Genomic DNA, 21,679 nt, shown 5'->3' with positions numbered 1-21,679 from the left:
CTTCAGGTGTATGTGGCATGAGCTAGGAGTGGGTGCTCCATGTCAAATTTGATATAGTGAAATTTAAGTTGTGAGACTTGCTGACGTAAAGAGCAATTTTTGAAATGTATTGACATATTTCCCCTTTCAGTCGCTAAAATTTCAGCAGTACCGTGAATTATGCACCTTGAGATATTGTATTTCAAAACATTGGTCAAGTATTAAAGGGCAACATGGCACCACTATTTTGTACGACTGGATTCACTTTTAACATGCAAATAGATGTACAGAAATAATAATGTATTGGTCATGGCTGTTGACATAGCACCCTTTTTATCAACAAGTGGTAGCTGCGGATTGCTCGGTCAACCCTTGATACAATATAGTTGGCCTGTGATACAGAAAAGGATTTGTAAATATTTATTACCATTCCAGATAAAATCCAGTAATATGTAGAGCAGAGATTTTCTTTGTTTTGTACTGAATTATGGCATTCTCCGGTTCACATTCCAATTATAGATCTTTCACTCATTTGACATTCATTCACACTGTGTGGCTAGTTCCAATATCTCAGTACCTCCTGACTTGCAGTCCAAAATCTTCCTCAGTGTGATTCTTTTCGTTGATATCAAATTTGTCATATTTCACTGCAAGGTATTAAACTGATGGACCACCGCATATTCGACACAAAATAGCTACTTGAGTGTTTTGTTGTTACCAAACATGCTGTTAGAAATGCTAGGAAGTTAGAAGCCACCACATTAAAGACCCAGGAATAAGTTGGGGCATTAACCTGCATAAACCCAACTGGAATGTACCTTTGGGTGCTACTGGGTGCTTTCTGGTTTCATGTTAAAACCACACCGCTATGTGCTCTTCTTTAAGCAAAGATTCCCTTTTAGGTTACAATTTCCAGACGAACATTCGCACATTATCTGTTTGTCCACATATGATCATAGAGAGCTTGTATGACACATTCTTTTGTATAGAAGTGAATGAGGTGATGTGTACATATTCCTTTTTTGAGAGCCTTGTACATGTATGTTTGATTCTTGTAAAACACACCGCTATATTTACAGTACAAGATCTGTTGTGAATAAAGTTATTTTTCGTACAGCCTGAACCATACGTGTATAAAGTGACCTGGCAGTGGTTGATTGTTTATTACTGTGTACTGTCATGTATCACTTTTTGTATATCAAATAGAGAATTTCTAGTATGCTAAATTGATATCAAGCTGGAAACAAATTCTTTCTGGGTCCTTGAATACTATACAATATAACACGGTAGTCTCAATATAGACGACGCAAAGGCTCTGAGGTACCGCTCGCTATACATGCATACCGCAAGACATTTTTATTTCGCGAAAGCCAAGATTATATAATATACTATTATGAAATGCATTGGATGCAAGTGGCAAAAAATTTCATGCCACAAATATTTTGTGGTTTACAGTACATAGTCTGGACATGCCAATGTAGTCTCCTCTGAAATGTTTTTTTTTTTTTTACAAAATGCCTTTAAACAACAGCACACCTTTCATATGCAACACACGCTCTTTGTGTGTGTGTCCGTGTCAAGATCTGTGTGATACATTATGCAGGGCTCAACATTAGGGGCAGCCCTGGGCCACTAGAACTTGATGTCGGGCCACCAAATTTCCAAAAAGGTTATTTTTGGTGGTCCAATCGGGCAACTAAAACTCAAAATGAAATTTTGTGCAGTGGAAACTTGATATAAAGAGATCTGATATAACAAAATACCTGATATAACAAACTAATTTCTCTGGTCCCAATGAATTTAATTCCTTTCTTTTGTGTTTTTTATTGACTACTGATATATCAAAATATTTGATATAAAGAACAAATTGTCTTGGTCCCAAGGCTCTCATTATACTGAGTTTTCACTGTACAGTGGAAACTCGATATAACGAGATGGTCGGGACCGAGTCGTTTTCCTCGTTATAGCCGATATCTCGTTATATCAGTAGGCATAACAGAAAGCATAACATAAAGACATTAATCTGCACATGTGGGACTACCCATCATCTTTCAATCAATACTGATAACTTGGTAATGTGTGTGAGGTAATTACTCACCTTTATGGGTAAGAATGTTTTTTCGCCAATGAAATCCGATATCAAGAATGTTTTTCTTATCAATTGTAGACGTTTGAATTTGTAAATCTATATAGCTTGCGATTATGTGAAGATCGTCTGTGGATTGGTGTGTGGTTACGGTATGGGTGTGTGTTGTGTGTTGAAAGCTTGAATGTGGTCTGCACAATAATATGTGTGTGTGACACATTCTGTATGTACATTATGACTGCGTGTGTGTGAAGATGGGGAATTCCCTACGTAGAAAGCCAATCACAGCATCAGATTGCCTCACACTTGCTAAACGTCATGATGATGTCATGTATACGGCCGTCCCACCACATTTTCTGCATGTATCAGTGCGCTCAGACACACACATACACGTACAACATGCGGTGCTAGCTGTAGAGTGAACTGAAGAAAATATGTGTGTGCAAGACAGTTTTTGGCGCATCGAGCTTTACAATCTCGGAACATGATAGCACAGGCGAAGTAAAGCTTTACCCGCAGACATTTTGCTTTACCTCGCTATATCAGGTTTGATTTGCTATGTTTTTCTTTGTTTGGAAATCACAAAATTTATCTCGTTATAGCAGTTATTTCGTTATAGCCGATCTCGCTATAAGAGTAGCATTTTACATAGACTTGTGTGGAAGGAAATTTGGGACCGGGAAAATTTCCTCGTAATAACCGATATCTCGTTATAGCAGTGTTCGTTATACCGAGTTTCCCCTGTATTTCCTTTCATTTCTTGCCACTACATTTCTTTTTTTGGGCCAACCACGATTTGAATTCAAAGAAAAATGTTAGTTTTGAGCCCTGCATTATAATACCAATGCATAGTAAAGACATCTAGGACGTTTACGTTTGCGGACCTTGAATCTATTTTGTAAGATCTTCAACATCTTACCATGGACTCAAAGGTTGATCTTTGTCACACTGACCTCACACACTTTTAAAACCCGAAATCAGGCATACCAAGGAGGTATGAGAGAACTCGTACCTCCTTGGGCATACTGTGTGTGAGACAACTTGCCTCCACAAAAATAATGGAGAGTTGAATGTACATGAAAGTTTGAGAGATCCATGCCCTAGCAGAACCATTCTATTCACAAATGATATCCTCTGTTAAAATATGTGTCCATGTTAAATGATATCCTTAAATGATATGATTTAAGGTATATTTCTGGATTATACCAAGCATATGAATGCTAGATACGATAGAAGGCATTCTAGGGACCTAAAAACATACTTAAACATACAAGCACTAAAGTCAAGTACACACCCCACAAAAATGTACACAACAATCCATTAACTAATGAAACAGCAGGACAATTGATATGGAAGAATAAGCCAGGAGAATGAATAAGAAAGCAGGGATTTTTAAATTATCCTTGTTCTTTATTACTGCAAGGCAACTTTTGACGTCGTTGTTGCATGCCCCCTCTTCAACACATCAGTCATTGGGAATGAAACAAATCACTACTATACAGTAAAAACATTTGTATCATCATATAAATCTCTGCTTTGCTGACTCCTCTATATCAAAAATATTCTGATATAAATGAAAGATTTTTTTGGCCCTAAAAGCCATATTTGATCTTGATCATTTACACTGGAAGACACAATCAAAAATACACTGATCATCACCACTGGTAACGCAAGATGAATATGCGTAAAAGGAAATATAGATATTTACATGACATATGTACAATATGATCTTAATATACCCTTTCAGATGTTGATCAAACACCAAGCATCATAAAAACAGTGTTATATATTGGACTTTTGATAGCATGATTCTAAGTGATGACATTCATCTCATCAAACATCTTATGAATATTTGGCCGTGGTTACTGTTTGAATGAACAATATCTATCCTGTGATTAGGGATGCCCCTACAAAACAGTAAAACATGAAAAACCCCTTCTAACAGTGAGAACTAGATACTCTTGACAATGCGTAATCTACTTTAAGGAGGTGAACTTAAATAACGGGCTTCCCCTTTAAGTAACTATATATGAATGTCCTGTTCTCTCTAGAGAGGAAAAAACAAACAACCAAAACTCTATGCTTTATCTTTAGTTAGTATCCTTGAGTTGTAAAAGAGATTCTTTGGAGAAAAGATAATGAAAATAACTTAGAGATGCAAAACTGGAATTTACCAGATTAGTATTCATGAATCTATGATTTTCATTTTTTTTCCCCACCATCATCAACATGTCAACTTTTTTTGACAATATATACAAGTACACATCTTTCTGCTTGCAGCATCTCAATATTTGACCTCAGTGAGAGAGAGGCATCATTTATAGTCGCTGTCTTTTACCAGAAATATCCCACACCACTGCACAATCGTGAGTGAAATTTTTTGCAAATCGGGACTTCGCGACAGTTTAAGCCCAAGTGGTTACATTCGTGATAGTGGAATGCAGTAATGAATGAAAAAAAGTGCACATGCACATTGCATTATTGCCAGGGTTAGAGTTAATGTTTTTGCCTGTTAATACTAAATTTGCAAATAGCACCTGACCCGCGAAAGTCACAGAAATAACATCCCTGCTAAATATATTGTGGCATATACAATAACCCATTGCTTTTTGGGACCAGGTGTGGTGTGTGATAGCTTCATGGGAACTACACAGCAGCTGGGAGGTATTGGCTTAAATAAAATAAATTTAAATACACATCAGTTGCTACTTCAGAGTTTCTGACTTAAAGAGAAACTAGTATCAATATATGATTGTCTCATATACCTACACAGGCTTACATATACCACAGCTTGTGACTGGTGATACGTGTAGGAAGTGGACTGTTGCATAGTCTGCATACATATATACGTCATAAAATTTTTCTCCCACAAGGGCCCACCAGAGACCCAGTGACACATTTACACTTGCATTTACACCAGTTTAGCAGTAGGTACCTAATCACAAGACAATTTTGCCCTCTAAGAATGCAGCATAACACTCCCTACCCCAATCATATTTCAAAGTGAGATATTTGTGAGTACATCCAGTGTGACTGCTTTATTTTATAACCAGGTACATGTACAACAGCTAGTGTATTTTGAATTTGTGTAGCAAAGTTTCAGCTATCAGCTCCCTACAGGGCACGTGGTATCAAAGTGTTATCAATGAGTTGTTCAAAGAGGTTTCCTACATACATATCGCCAGTCATATAATTCTCAAGTAATGTCTCCCCCAGACAAATCTGAAAATTTGTACCAGACTAACATTGTTTTGAATAACAAACAAACCAAAAACAGTCATAGACTTGACGGGCACATCATACAACCTTCTAGTATGTGAGTGCCTCCATATGACTCAACTTCTACTCTATCCTGAGATAGTCCAATATGGACAGACACTGATATTTTGTGGTCATAAATATTTGAATCCAAATAAATTTACAGATAAATTTTAGTTTCCATGATATGTCACTACTGAAAAATAGAAAGTTCTCTCTTGTTTGTTGTTTGTTATCTTCTGAGGTATGTAATGTCAAATGTGTGTTAATAAAACCTACATTAAAAAAACCCAGTAACATACCAGGCATGGTCCTTGTTCCTCCTACTTTCTCCTGTAAAACTTGCTCCTAATTCCAGGACTACTGGACAATAGATGCTACTTTACTGACTAACAAATTCCCTTGCACCACTAACAGCAGTTTCCTCCCGAGAATGACCCGATTTTATCCTTAAATACTGTTTGTTGACATGGAAGAAATGTGCTCATCAACACATCACCACAATGTACATGAACAAATACACCAATAATATGAAGCCTGGGTGATTTTTCCCTAGACTTCAACTCTGTGATGACCACATCACAAATGATATAGAACACCCTTGGCTACTAACTATACAACAAAATGTACAAGAAGCACTGTATATATACACTCTGGATGAACCATTCATTACAGTATTTTGCTGATGGTAACAACCTCAAAGAAATAAAATAAAAGTGAAATTAATACTACTAATAATAATTTCATATCAATTACTGATGACGAAGTATCTATGTACGTACTAATCCAAATGAAGCACACACAAATTTCACATGATAAGCATCATAGTATTTCAACCGATATCTACAGCACTTTGTATTTCTTTGGTACACATACATAAGCTGTCGGTTACCGAAAGCAACTGACAAATATTTCAAGAAAACATGGCTGCTCTGTGACAAGGATAAGTATGAAAATTTCACAGAAACACAGAAGATGCAGTTGGGAATATCTAGAATCTAAAGATGCATGACTACTGTTAACATGTGAACAGTATTTTACATACAGTCTAGAGAAAGTTTCGCAATATCTAGTAAAGTGAAAACATTAAAACAACGTATGTATGCCTAGTGGTGAATTACATAAGATTTCAATTTGTATCCCGATACACGACACACACTCCTCTGGCGACACTTTGTGGCAGTGGCATAAAAAAAAAAGACCGACATCAAAATTTTCAGTGCATATCTGTCCAAACATGATCATAATTTTGAAAGGTACCTCACAAAAAAAAAAAAAGAACAGACGAAAATTTCAACCAGAAATTGTAAAAGTATTCATTAGTTTTTAGATTCAGCTTTTTTCAATCCCTTTGTATATCCTATACCTCACTAAAGATAAATATACAAAACTAGGACCAATTCTTCAAGTTTGCCAGAATACCTGGTCGGTTATCATTCGAAAGATAAGTCTTAAGTTTTGTTTTACGGATACATTGACCCTTCTATAAATATATTTAATAATCTAGCAAGACTCATGATCACAAGCTTATGTTGTCTTTTTTTCTCTCTCTCCATTTTTCTCTTCTCGATGTGCAGCTCCTAGAATAATCTGGAATAGAACTACCTTGCACACATTGCTTCAAAAAAAGCTATTGAGACATGGGCAGCTTGTTAACTACACATGTATCATCATTACAATCAGAGTGCTCTTCATGCAGTAGGGATGTCTATGGCATCTTGAGGAGGTATTGTAAGTTCTTGGAGAGTTAAGCAAGACCTAAGAGTTTGTGCATGGCCTGTCATTTCAAACCGAGCAAGGAAAATATCTTCTGATTGCACAGCAAGCATACTCCATGTGTCATTTGATGATGCTGCATGGTAAATCTGAACTTCACACTGTGGTACATACATTTGACAGCCCCTGATTTCTGGCTGACGCGAAAGGAATCCTCATCAAGAGGCACATACAGAGAGTGGTGCTGAAATGATGACTGCTCATTGGAGACTGGTACCACTTCTCTCATCAAGCCAGAGAAGATTCATTCTATCCTCTGGCACAGACCAACAGTCATTCCTCTTTACACTAGACTGCCATAGGAGTGACAAGACTGAGTTTCTACTGTGGTAGGCCACCACTACTGGAAGTCAACAACGAGCATCTAAAAGATGTCAACTACTTGCACTTTGAGAATGACTCTCTGTAAGCGACCACATGGGTGATGCAATGTTTGCTCTGCCATTGCTGGAATTTTGACAGTCGGTCATCCTGAGTGACGGCATCTATACTTTCATCTTTCTACAGCTTCACTACAACCAGCAGTTTAAACAAACTAGTGACACTGCTTTGGCCATTTGAATTCATCTTTAGTACAAACTAGGGTCCTTAAACTATCATAATCGGAGTAAGTGAATAAGCTGAGTTTGGAATGAGACTATATTTCTACAGCTGAATGTTGTACGATAGAAAGCTTGCTACAGGGAACGTCTCGAGTTCATTGATCTGCGATCAAACGTTACGGGATACCAAGATGGAAGAGAGGAAAGTTTTGCAGCTTTTTGTCAGATGGTGGCGCTGTTCGTGCTTCTCCTCTTTCAAGAAGAGAACCCACAGCTGGTCTGCAGGACTGCCAGGGCCCATTAAATCTTCATTTCTTTCCTACTTGGAAGCCGAAGAGTGATCTCGATTTTCGCTTTGGCGTGTCCGGCTCCGGCTCAGGTGGGGGCGTCCTAGGCACCTGGATGGCCGTGTCCCTTGCCTCCCTGACCTTTCGGTGTGGCATGGACAGTGCTCTCCTGACAGTGACTTTAAAACAAGGGTAAAAAAAAAAACAAGAGAAAAATCAACATAACATAAGAGAAAAACCTGCTTCAAATTGATTATTTTTTTGAAACAGGGATTAGATAGTAACTGACGTAGGAAAAAAAAATCCTATTAAAAGGGATATCAAATGTTAGATTCTCTGTACAAAAAGCTCAACTGTTCATGAGGGTCTCCAAAAGAATCTAGTGGATAATTTTATATGTGTCTTAGAAGCAAGTATATCATGGTTGTAGGTGGTACTCAACCTGGCTAATAAGACAGAATGGCATTTAAAGGAGAGTGAATATAAAGGGAATGGCATTCCTCACAGTAATATGAAAGAATTTGCCTTTTATGAAAACAAAAAATGGAGAAGTGTTTGGTATTCATGTATCTAGATCAGTTGTGAATATAACACTCTTCTCTCCTTTTTTTCAATTCACTTTGCAGATTTCGTTTCATTTTCCACTTGAACATTGTAGAAACTCAATATTTGTCTTGATGACAAAGAGCATAACCAAAAGTTAAAAGTCGTTTAGGGCAGAAGATGTGGAATAAATTGTGCAAATATTCTCACCTCTGTCGCTGGGTTTGCTTGGCTTCGTGTTGTTGGTGGTTGATTTCAGAGCCGCCTCCTTGGCTGCCATAAAGCTGCTGCCTGTAAGCACAAGGAGAAGCGAAAGGAATAATGGTGATAAATATATCTCATATATTGAATTAGAGCTGAAGCTACAACTTGTATTGCTTACACAACATCTGACTGGTTCTCTATGATTACATACCACATAGTTTTCTTTTAAACATGACATACATCTCTAAAATCAAATGTGTTTCACATAATATTGAGGCCGCAGGAACTAGTGATATTTCCCTTTCTACAGTCCTACATGCCTGCCTTTTCAGAAATAGCACCCTCCATTCAGAACTATTCCAATCACAATTTTGTTCATATACTCCAAGGTAACTTCCTCACAGTAGAGTCATACCACCAGTAATATTGGAAGCATTCATCTCAAAACAGCAGTGTACAGCTGCCTTTCCCTGTTTAAATACAAAGTATCAAAACCACAATTTGAGGGCCCTAAATCTCCACATATTGGACTGTCACCATGATAGTGGGGTATGATATACAACACATGTTCTGACCTTTTGTACCATCATGCATTTTTTTTTCTTTATTGTTGGATAACATCAACCACATGCATGCATCTTGACCTTACTTTTGAACACTAATGGTGCCACTATAGTACCATTTGTATGAGCTGCACAAGCAATGTCTGTGTACAGTTGATTCCGACCCCTCCCCCCCCCCCCCCCTTAGCACTGACAGACTTCCCGTCTTCAGTAGGAATTATTAGAATCATTACTATCATAAATTTTGGTGAATTACGGAATGTCATAAATTCGTATGCATATAACAATATCACAAAAAACTGGGGAAAAAAAATGATTGAGCCTCTCCATAGAATAATATTTGGGCATGCTAATCAATTTTTAAAACCTAAAAAAAAAAAAAAGGTGAAAAAACCCAATTATCTTGCCATTATGACTAGACTGTACATGATAAGTATTTTAAAACTGTGCTGTTCAAATGAAAAAAAAAAATGAAGATGCCATGCCAGTACACAATGCACATGCCATTCCTGTGCTTGCTCCTTCTTAATTCATGTTTTTGACTATGAAGACATGTGTAAGGCCAATGGTAAGAAACATCTCATCCTAGTTACCAACTGAATGCTGGATAATTAGTATATTTATATGAATATTAAATGGGTTATATATGTACTTGCAAATTCAGGGATAAGATGGATACCTCCTTATCGTTTGTCCAAATATATACTCAAATGAGGAATACACAAAATATCATTATATGGTATAATATCTTGATACATTTGTTTGTTAGAACTTTGGTTGATGGTTGAGACAAGTTCCTTTTGAAAGCATTGAAAGCAGTGATTATATAAATTATATCAAAAAAGTGATTTTTATGTTTTAGTTAAATGAGTTATCCACTTAAATCAGATCGCAGACATATCAAATTGAAATGTGAATATTTAGAGTGAATATCCTTTGAAAACAAAAATAAATAAATAAAAATATCATGCTTTAGGTGTGTGAAATGATAATAATTTGGTGAAAATTAAATCATATCACATGCAGAAATGAACTTCATCATGGCAGACATTCAATCTTTGCAGTCATACATCTGCAAAAATGAAATTTGTTATTTCATTGAGAAAAATCATATCACTGAAAGAAAGTTAAAGGCAATGTCTGATTGGTTGGTTGTTAGAAGTTTCCATGGCAACATGGCATGTATGTAGAGAATCATGCATAATTCTTACTCTTAAATCTTCTCTTTGGTCTGGATCTCTGCAGAGAACCTTCTCTGACTGAATAAAGGAACGTTTTAAATGAATTCAGATTATTCTACCAACATCCCCACTTTCAAAAACAACCAGTTGTCACGGTTAAAGACAGATAGAGACAATGGTAAAATACTAGCTTTTAACATGTTATCATTCACGCGAGCATTCTGACACAAAGCCTAATAAACGCAACACATATATTGCAATGGTTGAGAAAAGTGTCATCTTTACATTAATTAAAAAAAAGAATGGTTGTATTTCTTCATGGAGTGTCCAGTGCTTCACTCTTATTTTTACTCTCATACTATGATATACACTTTGTAGAGGAATGAGACCAAAGAAATGCAATACAAGCAATCGACAATGTCAAAACACACCAAAAGATTTTTCAACAAGGACAACTACAAAGACATTCGAAGCCCAAATGGAGTTTGTAAGAAATTGCCGCAATAAATATGAGGTTTGGCAGTTGTATATCAACATTTCAAATAATTAAAGGAAACAACACATAGTGTAGGCATAGATATGAGAACCATGTAATGTTGAATTTTTGATAAGCCAAAATCTATAAGAAAAATGCTTTGAAGCCATAATATTCATAATGCCCCAAGTGTTTTATATATTGCTTGATTTACATTTAACAATTAATCAAAATTGAAAAATATGAATTGTAAGAATATTCTCTGGTAAAACATTACTTCCTATTAAATACAAGCAAATCTGCACAAAGGCTGTCATAAGACTGACCCAAAAGACAGCACAGATTATTCAAATAGAAATAGAATAATTGCAAACAAACAATGATTAGTGTTGACTACATAGCCTTCACCTTTTCTCTCTTCAAGTCATAATACCATACAAACCCATGTTAGTTTTGCCACAGCACCAGTGATTACATTATCTTCACAAAATTTAACCAAGACAGTAAAAGTTGCTTCAAAAGAGAGTATACAAATTTGAGGCCATTCCAAACAAGAGCTAATCCTTGATGGACGATTTTAAAAGTGTCATCAAGTATCAGAAGCCAAAGGCTGAATACGAAGACAACAGTTTCTTGATATATCAGACAAACAAACAAAGTAAACTTAGATAATAATTTTGTTGCCTTGGAAATGTTACAAACCATAAGGATAAACCAGGAAGGAAAGATGGAAGTCTTACCTCTCGTGAGCCCCTCGTGGACAATCTTGCGCTCTTTGCCGAAATGCCGCAGCCACCGCTTCTTCTCCTTCCGGTTCCGGCACATGAAGACGTAGACCTTGGGTGGGTCCTCGAAATTTTGGATCTTCCACGCGTAGCGGAGGGTGAGGTTCCAGTCATTCTCTGAGGGACCAGAACAGAGGGGAAAAGAATTACACTTCAGACAGGTACCAGGGCCCTGTTCTATGAAAAGATATTATCGATTGTAAATTCGCTTACCACACAGGCTGCCATAGACTTAAGATAGAAATCAACTATATAATTGATTATAACTCTTCATAAAACAGGGCCCAGATATGCCAACTTTTGTAACAGCAGAACACAGTAACCCGAGGGCTGCAGAGGGTTTATTTTTGGTGGAAAAACAGTATTTTCACCTTTCTAGGAGCAGCTGTGCAGTACTGCAACAACTGTATATTCAACATATTTAGCGAGTCTAAATTTTCGTGAATCAGGATTTCCCGATGATTTCGCGAGTGGTTAAATTTGTGATCACGGAGTGCAGTACTGAAAGGAGAAATGCATGCATGCACATCACATTCATGTCGGGATCAGAGTCAATATTTTCACTTGTCTTTAAATTTGGAAATATTCGGCGTATACGGTATTTCCAGAAAATGGCTCTCACTTTCGTTTTTTTCTTATTTGCCAGCCATTAATTGAAGATGAAATGACAGAGATTTCTCCAAACAACAAGAACAATTTCTGAATTCGTTAGTAAAATGACGGAAACACACAACACTAATGACAGAAAAAAGCCATCACTGGCAAACGGGGGTAATACCTTTGCCATCTGGAAGATCTTCAATCTGGCAGTCATCCAAATCGATGCGATCCTTGTAGACAAAAACATCTCTCCTCAGAATGTCCTGAGGAGTTAGGAAATGCGAGATGACAAGAAGTGAACCTTACAGTCCATGCAAAAATCATTCCGGCATAAATGGGGACACAGCTATCAGCAGAAGTAATCTTTCAAATAAAGATGAACTTACATTTAATCCTACCAGCTATCTTGGTCATATAACAGTAATCTCAATAAGTTTTGCAAATAACAAAACACCTATCTCATGTTTTTCAAGGCAAATATGCTTTCTTGATAGAAACTCTTGCCTGTACAAGTTTCCTAAACCTTGTTGCACAAGCACTAATCAGTTAAATTAATAAAATAAAAGCAATGTGGAATGACAGCCACATGCATTTGAAAAAAACAAAACATTATATGCCCATCTAAACTGTAATATAGGATATATACATATACAACACAATGAAATACATAAATAATGAATGGAAACATTTGCCGCTATAGGCACACTCATCACTTTACATGTGATATAATGGTTGGTACATCATAATGCATATTTTGATTATGTAATGGTGGGTTTACATACTGCAAGAATATACTCGAATACACTTTTATGTGTATTTATGATATGTGACTACACTTGCATGTGTATGCATATATGATATCAGGTACATATATCATATGAAAACATACTCCTCTATGGTTTGCTTTTACGTACAGTATGGGTTGCACTTGCATGTAATATACATGTTTGTAGCATCTGGGAATATGTTCACTGTACAACTGTAATTTGTACAGAGTTTATCATAAAATAGGCTATAAGTACTCTATATTGGTGCATGATTATGTTTTATATAACATGATGTGACATGTAGCTTATAACCCTATTTTAACTGGGCTATTTGAGACCAAGTTTTTACGGGGGGGGGGGGGGGTTGATCTCGGCCGCCGATCGTGCGATCACCGCGAAATTTTGCCTAAAGATAGAGCCGGATGTCAACTACAAGATTACATGGTCATACAATAGAAACATATTGCCTTTCTATTTTTAATAAATTAATTATGCAAATTTATGCATGAAATCATATTTTCACCTATAACTCCATTAAAAAGACTGAAGGATTGTTAAATGTCTGTGTCAGAATTCCTCAAGACACAACAAACAATTTCCTTGTAAAAAAATAGCACAATCAAAATCAATTTCTTTTGTTTTTTATTGTTTTGCTAATTTCTTATGTATTTTATTGTTTTATCGACCTTTTGTTTTCTATTGCTTTTTGCTAGAATTGTTGTAGGCCTTTTTTCAATTTGACCCCCCCCCCCCCCCCCCCCCAGTTAAAATAAGGTTAATGGGTGAACACGTGTAGTTTGTCGGCCCATTTGAGTATATGGATGTTTTATATAACATGATGTAACATAGATTTATTGTATGAACAAGTGTATCATCACCCCATTTGACCAAACAATACACTGTCATGCAGCAGTAGATGCAGCATATGAACTTGTACACACTTGTACAATGGATCTAAATCCTATGACAGCTTTTCCTGTTAGAAATATAGGCACTATATAAATCCCCATGGAGTTCTTTTTTTTATAATATTTCTTTTGGATTAATTCCTGATTTATAATTCAACTTTTTCATGGGCGATCAATTTAACACTTCCTCCATTAAATGCCACAAATTGCCCTTTGAAGCTGTCTTAACCCATTGAGGACGAGTCCCAAGTATACTCGGGCAAGCATCTATGGGAAATGTGTGTTGTGGCAAAATCAAATCATCCTCAATGGATTAACATAGTAATCACAGCATTTCAATTCCACACTAAACTCAACAAATTATACGGACATGGTATACCTTATGTATATAGTACTAAACACACAGAACTTTACCAAGACTTTACATTGCAATTTTCATGAATGCATAAAACAGCTGTTAGGAAGAATGCAGTTATTAGTTAGCCTAACCACCCAGGCTTCCACACTTGAACATAGAAAAACAAGACCTGAAAATAGAACAGAGCTCAACAGAAAACAAGAAATGTTAGAGAGAGAGAGAGAGAGAGAGAGAGAGAAAGAGAGAAAGGCAACAACTGTTACAAGCAACACAAATAAGGTTTTACTTTTTTTTAATAAAGTTTTTAGCTTTATATAACCATCACCACAATTAACTGACCCACTAATGCACAAATCTGCTAAAATTGAGTGTGCATTCTCCATATTGCCACACACCCCTCACATATTGCCCAAGGTTAAAAAGTGCTATGCCAATTGATAGCATCCACCTCTTGTAAGTTGCTGATCCACCACCAATTCACACGCATGGGACTACAACGTGTGCGCTCGAGTATGTGCTGATTACATAATAAGCCAGGACGACTGGAAAATGGACATGAGGGGGACGTTGAGACGGAAATCTTACGCGCCACATGTAGAAAGAAGCGGCCAGGTACTCCTTGGTGTGAATTTCTCCCCTGCGAGTCTTATCAATCCATTCATCTATCCACAACTACAACGCGGTACACATATGGGCATGTGACAGAAGGTTGAGGACAAAGAATCGGTAATAGCATTAGAAAAAAAGGTTTCCATAGGAACGAAAAGTAAAAAGAAAACAAAAAAGAAAACAGCCCAGATCACTGAAGTAGAAAGAGTAAACTTTGAACTAACTGTGTAAACTTTATTGAAATTGGGCCATCCACTGGCAAATGTGTAGTGGATTTGCATGGCAGAAGCTTTCTCAGGTGAAAAGATCTCATTAATCCACTGAAAATAGACAAGAATGGCTGACTTTTTAAGTAGTTCCAGTTGAGAGACATTTTGGCTTCCTCAAGAATGTAAACATATATCTTTTCAATAATCTTTCAGCCTGCCAGTTGTTTTGCTTGTTATCATTGCAACCTCTTCTTGTTGAAAAAAATGACCTTCACATGCTCTGTCGATTTGACATCCTTACAGAAGGAAAGACAGTGATATTGACTGCCTTGTGGAAAGGGACAAAAGAGTGTAACACTGTCAAGTATAAAAGAAAAGTTAGTAAAAAGATCTAATCCCGTGGCTTGTCAAAAAAGAGTGCACAGATCCCAAGTTGTAGAGAGCTAGTGTCTATCTACAGAATGCAAATCACTCTCACCATGCACGAGTGTCATGCAGCTTGCATAACCCCCAAATTGGCAACACAGCGACTAGCAAATGTCTTGAAGTATAGCTGCATGTATCTCACTTGCATTGTTAACAACCGACACGATCCAATCACATCATGCTCTATCCATTGTGCAAAGAGACGTATAATATTCCTTTCATCTTTTCTTTTTTCACTCCTTGTTCTGGTGTGTCTATGGATTTTTTTATGATCAAATTTACTATGATACTCTTTATAGCACAGTCCCCATCCAAAAATTTGAGAATGAAAAGGAGCTCCCAAATGTCACAAACTTTATGCAAATGGTACAGTATGAGGACAGGGGAAGTTGGTTAGGTTTTGATATTCTGTGAGAAAGACACAGCACTGACTTTCAGAGGGTTTATCAATTTTGGCCTAACATGCTTATCTTGTTAGACTAAGACATGACAGATTGACAAAATATGAAACTTCCTATTGCATTGGCAGCATGGCAATTCATCTGTGTGCTCCTTTTCTTTTGATATTTCAATCAACAAAAGTTGAATTGAGTACCATGTACTGAATCAAAGAAGATGAGAAAATGCAAACTGTAAATCAAGTATTGCTGGAGCTACTGTCTGTCAGTCATCTCTTTGACTCTTTTCTAAACAATCATTGCACAAAGCATCAGGAACTAATTACCACTACAGGACCGGACATGTGATGCCTACTTCAATTCTGTTGCCTGATATCCCTGAGGAAGAAAACCACCACATGAGTTCACAGCAGCCAAAAGGATAAACCCGCAGTGACCCCCGAGCTCCCAAGATGCCAGAGAGAGAAGAGAAAGAGAGATTAGAGAGCAGCAAAGTCTCGCATACCTTTCTGCAGATGATGAGCTGGTGGTCAAAGAGGAAGAGTTGCCGTGGCGACGTGCGATGCCTTCCCGTTAGGCTGACTCGGGCGACCTCATCGGAGTAGATGAGCATGGAGCTGCGGTCCAACACATCGTCTCCCTACACATCAAGACAAGAGGCAGATCAGTGATCAACTTTGATTACATAATGAGGAATGTTTGAGATGGTAAGGCGAGAAAATGACTCTAATACATTATGGTAGGCCATTCCTTTCAAGTCTTGAATATACAACATGAGTGACAAAGATCATGGAATTATGCTAACTGTGCAGTTACACAGCAATTTTAATAGCAAAGCAGACATGCTATGAAGACATAAAATGCATTCAATGTCATCTCAATACACTTTGTCTTTCTACATAGAAAATTACACATGCATGAGAATACCCTCTTCCCCCCCCCCCCCCAAAAAAAAAAAAAAATAAATAAATACATAAATCTACAGGTGAAAATGCGTAAGGCCCAGCTTTGTTCAGATGAATGACTAACGGTTATCAATTTTGGCACATTAGAAATCTTGACACATTAGAAATCTTGATGGGAGATTATTCCTTCATATTTTGTTTTTGTTTTTAGACAGTCATTGCATATTTTGGAACCTCTTTGAAACCATACCCATAAAAATATGCAAGCTAGAAAACTTTGCATATCATTTTTAGATTAATATTACACATTGGTTCAATGAGGTAGACTCCTCACCTCCCAATCCCCTATGTTCTTCTGCCACAGCGCGATGTTCTCGATGTGCTCGATTCGCCGCTTCCGCTCGTTGATGCTCTGCGCCACCTCCCGCATGGCGTCAAGGGCACCCTTCAGCGGCTCGTAGTCCGGGTGCTGGGGCCTGGTGTACTTGAGCAGTTCGTTCAACTGCAGGGGGTACTTGCAGATCTTCTGGACGGGGGTCAGGAGGAAGCCGTCCAGCGAGATCTGAATCATGGCCTGCAGGAGCCGACACGCCTGTGAAAGAAAACCCCAAAGAACCAGAGAGTAAATAAAAAGCATTAACATAAAGAATAAATAGATGATTACATTCAACTCATTCATTGATTTCATTTCATTTATTTCCAAACTTGATAAAAAGCATATACAAAGGATATATAAGAACTATACATAGAACATACATGTAGAAGAAATACAGAAAAAAGTACTAGATCTACATATACTATTTTCGCAAGAGACAAACACTACATAATTAAAACAAGTATTTCAGTATATTCATTCGCTAGAGAAATAGAAAATGTGAATTTGCAAGCAATGAAACCCATCTTTCAGGTCACATGTAGTAGTGGAATGACATGCTGGATGCAAAATAGGCATCCTACACTTGATGTATTTTCTCCCAATCATTTTGAAAGACACAGCAAGCACTGATACACATTTTTAATATTGAGTATTTGCAAGAAATTATTCATCTCACTCGATCAGGACAACGATATAATCTTTGTAGCTGAACACACATAGAAAAAAATGGAAACTAGATATATCGCTACGGCGACTGATATGCCTCCGCCATAATGCATGGTTCTCCTAATAGGTCTATAGTACAATGTCTTGACAATGTGTGATGACAGTTTCAAACAATTGGCAAAATATTAAAATGACAGGTTTGACACAAATGTGCTGAATGTTCACTTTCCTAGAACTAGGTTCAATTGGATGAATGATTAAAATGTCAGAGTGCAGGTATTTGGGGAACTGATGATTTTTACTTGACTTTTGACCCTTTTATAAGTTTATGCATTGAGTAAGTTTTCAAGGTATTGAGAAAAAGTATAATTTCAGTATCAAATGGGAAAATAGCATTATCTAAACCTGGCCTTTGACCTTTGACCTCACAGTTCCAAAGAGAATCACTGTTAGGTTGAACATGCATAAATATGTAAGTTTCATGATGATACCTATAAGTGAGTTACTTTTGAGATATGGAGGAAAAGTGCAATTCAGCACTTTCACTTGACCTTTGACCTTTGACCTTTTGGCAAGAAACTTCCCACAGAATATATATTGGGTAATACATGTATACATCAAATTAAAAAAAACAAAAAAACCTTCATTCATTGCATAAATATAAGGAAAGTAGTGATATTTTGAGGAGTTGACCTTGACCTTTGACCCCTGACCTTTGACCCATGACCCCCAACTTCCCTAGATAATCACTGCCCATCGGTACAAGCATATATACTAAGTTCCATGAAGATACCTTGAACCATTTGCGAGATATGGAGAAAAACATGAAATTTCAATTTTTTTTTTTCACAAAATAACCTGTGACCTTTGACCTTTGACCCTGTGACCCTAAAATCCACACAAAGTATTATCCCCCAAGGATATACCCTCATACCAAGTTTGATGTAAAACCACCACACGGTTCTTGAGATATCGACAAAAACAAAACGGGACGGACGGACGTACGGACGTACGGACGTACGGACGTACGGACGGATGGACGGACGGACGGACGGACGGACGACCCGAAAACATAATGCCTCCGGCCACTTCGTTGCGGAGGCATAAAAAAAAATGTCCCTGCCATTGACAAGTGTTTGGTCTGTTGGCCCAAGAAATACAACCTTAAAAAGCAAAATGACATAGATTGCATCCAACCAAATGAGCTTCAAGGGAATTCCCAGCAACATGTGTGCCAAAACTTTCTTACAAATGTGGTATTTTTTTTTTAATCTACAGTACCTCATCATAAAGTCAAAATTGTACAACACACTTGGCTGCACTCACCTCAAAGAATTGCACATATTTGTTATCCTTCATAAGGTCCTGGAGCTCACTGATGGCGTGGGGGTAGTTATTGCAGTACTCGCCGTAGATGTTGAACCGGTTTTTCTGTTCCATGAAAAAAGTCATTGGAAAATATCAAACATCACTTCAGTGTCATTCATTGCACAAGTTTATGTCTTCAAGGCAATACATCTGAAGTTCTTGAAAAAAAATGTATTTTATATTAAATGCCTCAACACTCAATTGAACGTTAGGCCCATGATAACATCTATTGGTATCCTCATTGACACTGATGGTCTACACATAACTCTTAAAATACAAGTGTACTATTTTCACCAAATGGCAACCAGCCTCCAACAGGACCATCTCAGTACATCATTTTCTTTCACTTTAAAATCAAGAATCCCTCTAAATTGAACCATGAGTGATACACATATTAAATAATCATAAAATCTACATCAGATTTACAGATGTATTGTCAATTCTTTTTTTCAATATAAATTTTGCTGTTATGAATGTATTTCAAATCAGGATTCTGCTTGGAGGATCATCCCCTCATCATGAAACACATATTACAAGATGGCATATAATGTATGATATAAATATATAATTTATTATGAGATACATTTTAATCTCAAAATTTTTCAAAATCTATATGTTTCTGATATGTGATATATAATTTCTTCAAGTATTGTGTCTTTAAAGACTTTCACTACATTACTGTCCTTAAATCTCAGTAAACTTGTTCACTGAATGGCACAGACGTTTGGGAATTATTGTTGATATAATAGATTACCTAATCTTTCGCCTTTTTATCAGACCGAGGTGGATTGCTACACCTGATTGTGCTTGCTGAACTTTACAACTAGGTTAAAGTTCCTTTTTTTGGGGGGGGGGATTATTGAGTGTTGATAAAGCCCGGCAAGAATAAGCTACTGTAAAACCAGAACTTTCTGTGTGCATGAAACTCTTGCAAATTTTGTGAGGAGCCACAGTTTGTGACAGTACAACACATGCCAAAAAGGTTTTGTCGGCACAGTGCATTGAATACCAGTGGCAACTCGCAAAAATGTGTGTCTGGGCGCATAAAGGGTTAAGAAATAGGAAGGAACAGGACAGAGAGACTGAAGTGGAAATTAAAGCACTGGAGAGAGAGAGATAGTCTCACATATTTGAGGAAGCAAGCTCCGATGGCACTGAGGTGTGGCATGTCAACGTTGATGCAGGTCTCGAGGTCCGCCAGGAAGAGCATCTGGAATGAGTGGATATCCTCAATGTTGCAGAAGAGTTTGGTCCGCAGCGCGTCGGAGAACATGTCAGGTCTACTCCGAGCCTGCTCGATGTAGCCCTGTTGGAAGAAGAGATCAATCAGATTAAGGATATTGCAGTCTACACCGATGAAAATACTTGTAGCTTCTACCGTCAAGCTTTCAATGGTAAACATGAAACACACTCCAGCTCATATCTTACATTTTGGATACACTGGATTTGCAAAAAACAGCACAACCAGCACAACATACTTCATCTTTATTAAGATTGTTTAATTTCTTCTTTTTTTTTAGGAGGAGGAGGAGGCAAACATATCATTTTAGAGATCATGCCATGGATCAATGTAATGTCTTATTCTACTAAGATCCAACCATTGCAAGAAAATCTTCATGCACAAAAATAACCATATGAAAGTATTTCTACAAGTATATACTGAAGCACAATGCAGGTACCATGCACTTGTGTATATTTCATGCTCGTAATAATTATTATCAGAAAAGACACTTTCAAGCAACGGGAGATCAGCATTTAGTATGTTTGGATTTACTTTTAATGGCCACTAAAGAAGCACTTCAGTGCTTCTGAGCAAGATACCACGAACAATGGCACAAGTCTCCTTCAGAAGGCGATCTTATTTGGAATACAACTACTTGGGAGAATTGATATCCTTTTGGCACAGACTACGACAACCTTTTTTTTTTTCGTGTTGAAAGCGAAAAGTTCTTCTCGTAGAAAGTGACATAGCAATTAGGTCATGACCTCTCACCTCACTTATGTTGGCCAGGTTACGGACATAATCCCTCTCCGTGGTGATGATCTCCCGGATGACATTTGCCCGCACCTCATCGTTGCTAAGGAAACTGAGGCTGACCTTGCGCATGAGGGGCTCGTGGGTGGCGCTCAGCCCCCCTTGCTGGTTGGCTGCCGTGTTGTCCTGACTCAGGCGTGAGATACACTCCTCAACTGTCTCCCCCTGTGAGACTTTGAGCTGTCAGAATAAAGATAAAATTACCCGTAAGATCTCTCTGGCTCTTCTTAACCCGCTGAGGCTGGGCTGATTTTGCTACAACACGCATTTTCCATAGACACCTGCCCAAGTATTCTCGGGACTCGTCTTCAACGGGTTAAAGTTTGCCATTCAACAGTCCTTTCATGGATTACATGGTGCTACCGCAAACCTCTC

The 21,679-nt window shown here is 37.5% G+C and overlaps 1 protein-coding gene across 1 annotated transcript in view; it reads right to left on the bottom strand.

The window, feature by feature from the left end:
• Positions 1-7,242: 7,242 nt before the first annotated feature.
• The window catches only part of LOC139741979 (uncharacterized), a 92,415-nt gene continuing 77,978 nt past the window's right edge, over positions 7,243-21,679 (bottom strand). Inside the window, exons 10-19 of the mRNA XM_071652543.1 lie at positions 21,263-21,484; positions 20,396-20,575; positions 19,228-19,332; positions 17,194-17,451; positions 16,460-16,594; positions 14,898-14,984; positions 12,458-12,542; positions 11,635-11,796; positions 8,682-8,762; positions 7,243-8,107 (exon numbers count right to left, since the gene is read on the bottom strand). Coding sequence (XP_071508644.1) covers positions 7,950-8,107; positions 8,682-8,762; positions 11,635-11,796; positions 12,458-12,542; positions 14,898-14,984; positions 16,460-16,594; positions 17,194-17,451; positions 19,228-19,332; positions 20,396-20,575; positions 21,263-21,484 — 1,473 coding nt within the window. The 3' untranslated portion in view covers positions 7,243-7,949. The remainder of the gene's footprint in view (positions 8,108-8,681; positions 8,763-11,634; positions 11,797-12,457; positions 12,543-14,897; positions 14,985-16,459; positions 16,595-17,193; positions 17,452-19,227; positions 19,333-20,395; positions 20,576-21,262; positions 21,485-21,679) is intronic.

This window comes from Diadema antillarum, unplaced genomic scaffold, assembly GCF_040938485.1.
Source record: "Diadema antillarum isolate AM-2024a unplaced genomic scaffold, OU_Dant_1.0 seq00000971_RagTag, whole genome shotgun sequence".
NCBI classification, from domain to species: domain Eukaryota; kingdom Metazoa; phylum Echinodermata; class Echinoidea; order Diadematoida; family Diadematidae; genus Diadema; species Diadema antillarum.
Note: the sequence above shows the minus strand (reverse complement) of the source record. Positions and strands in the feature narration are given on the sequence as shown.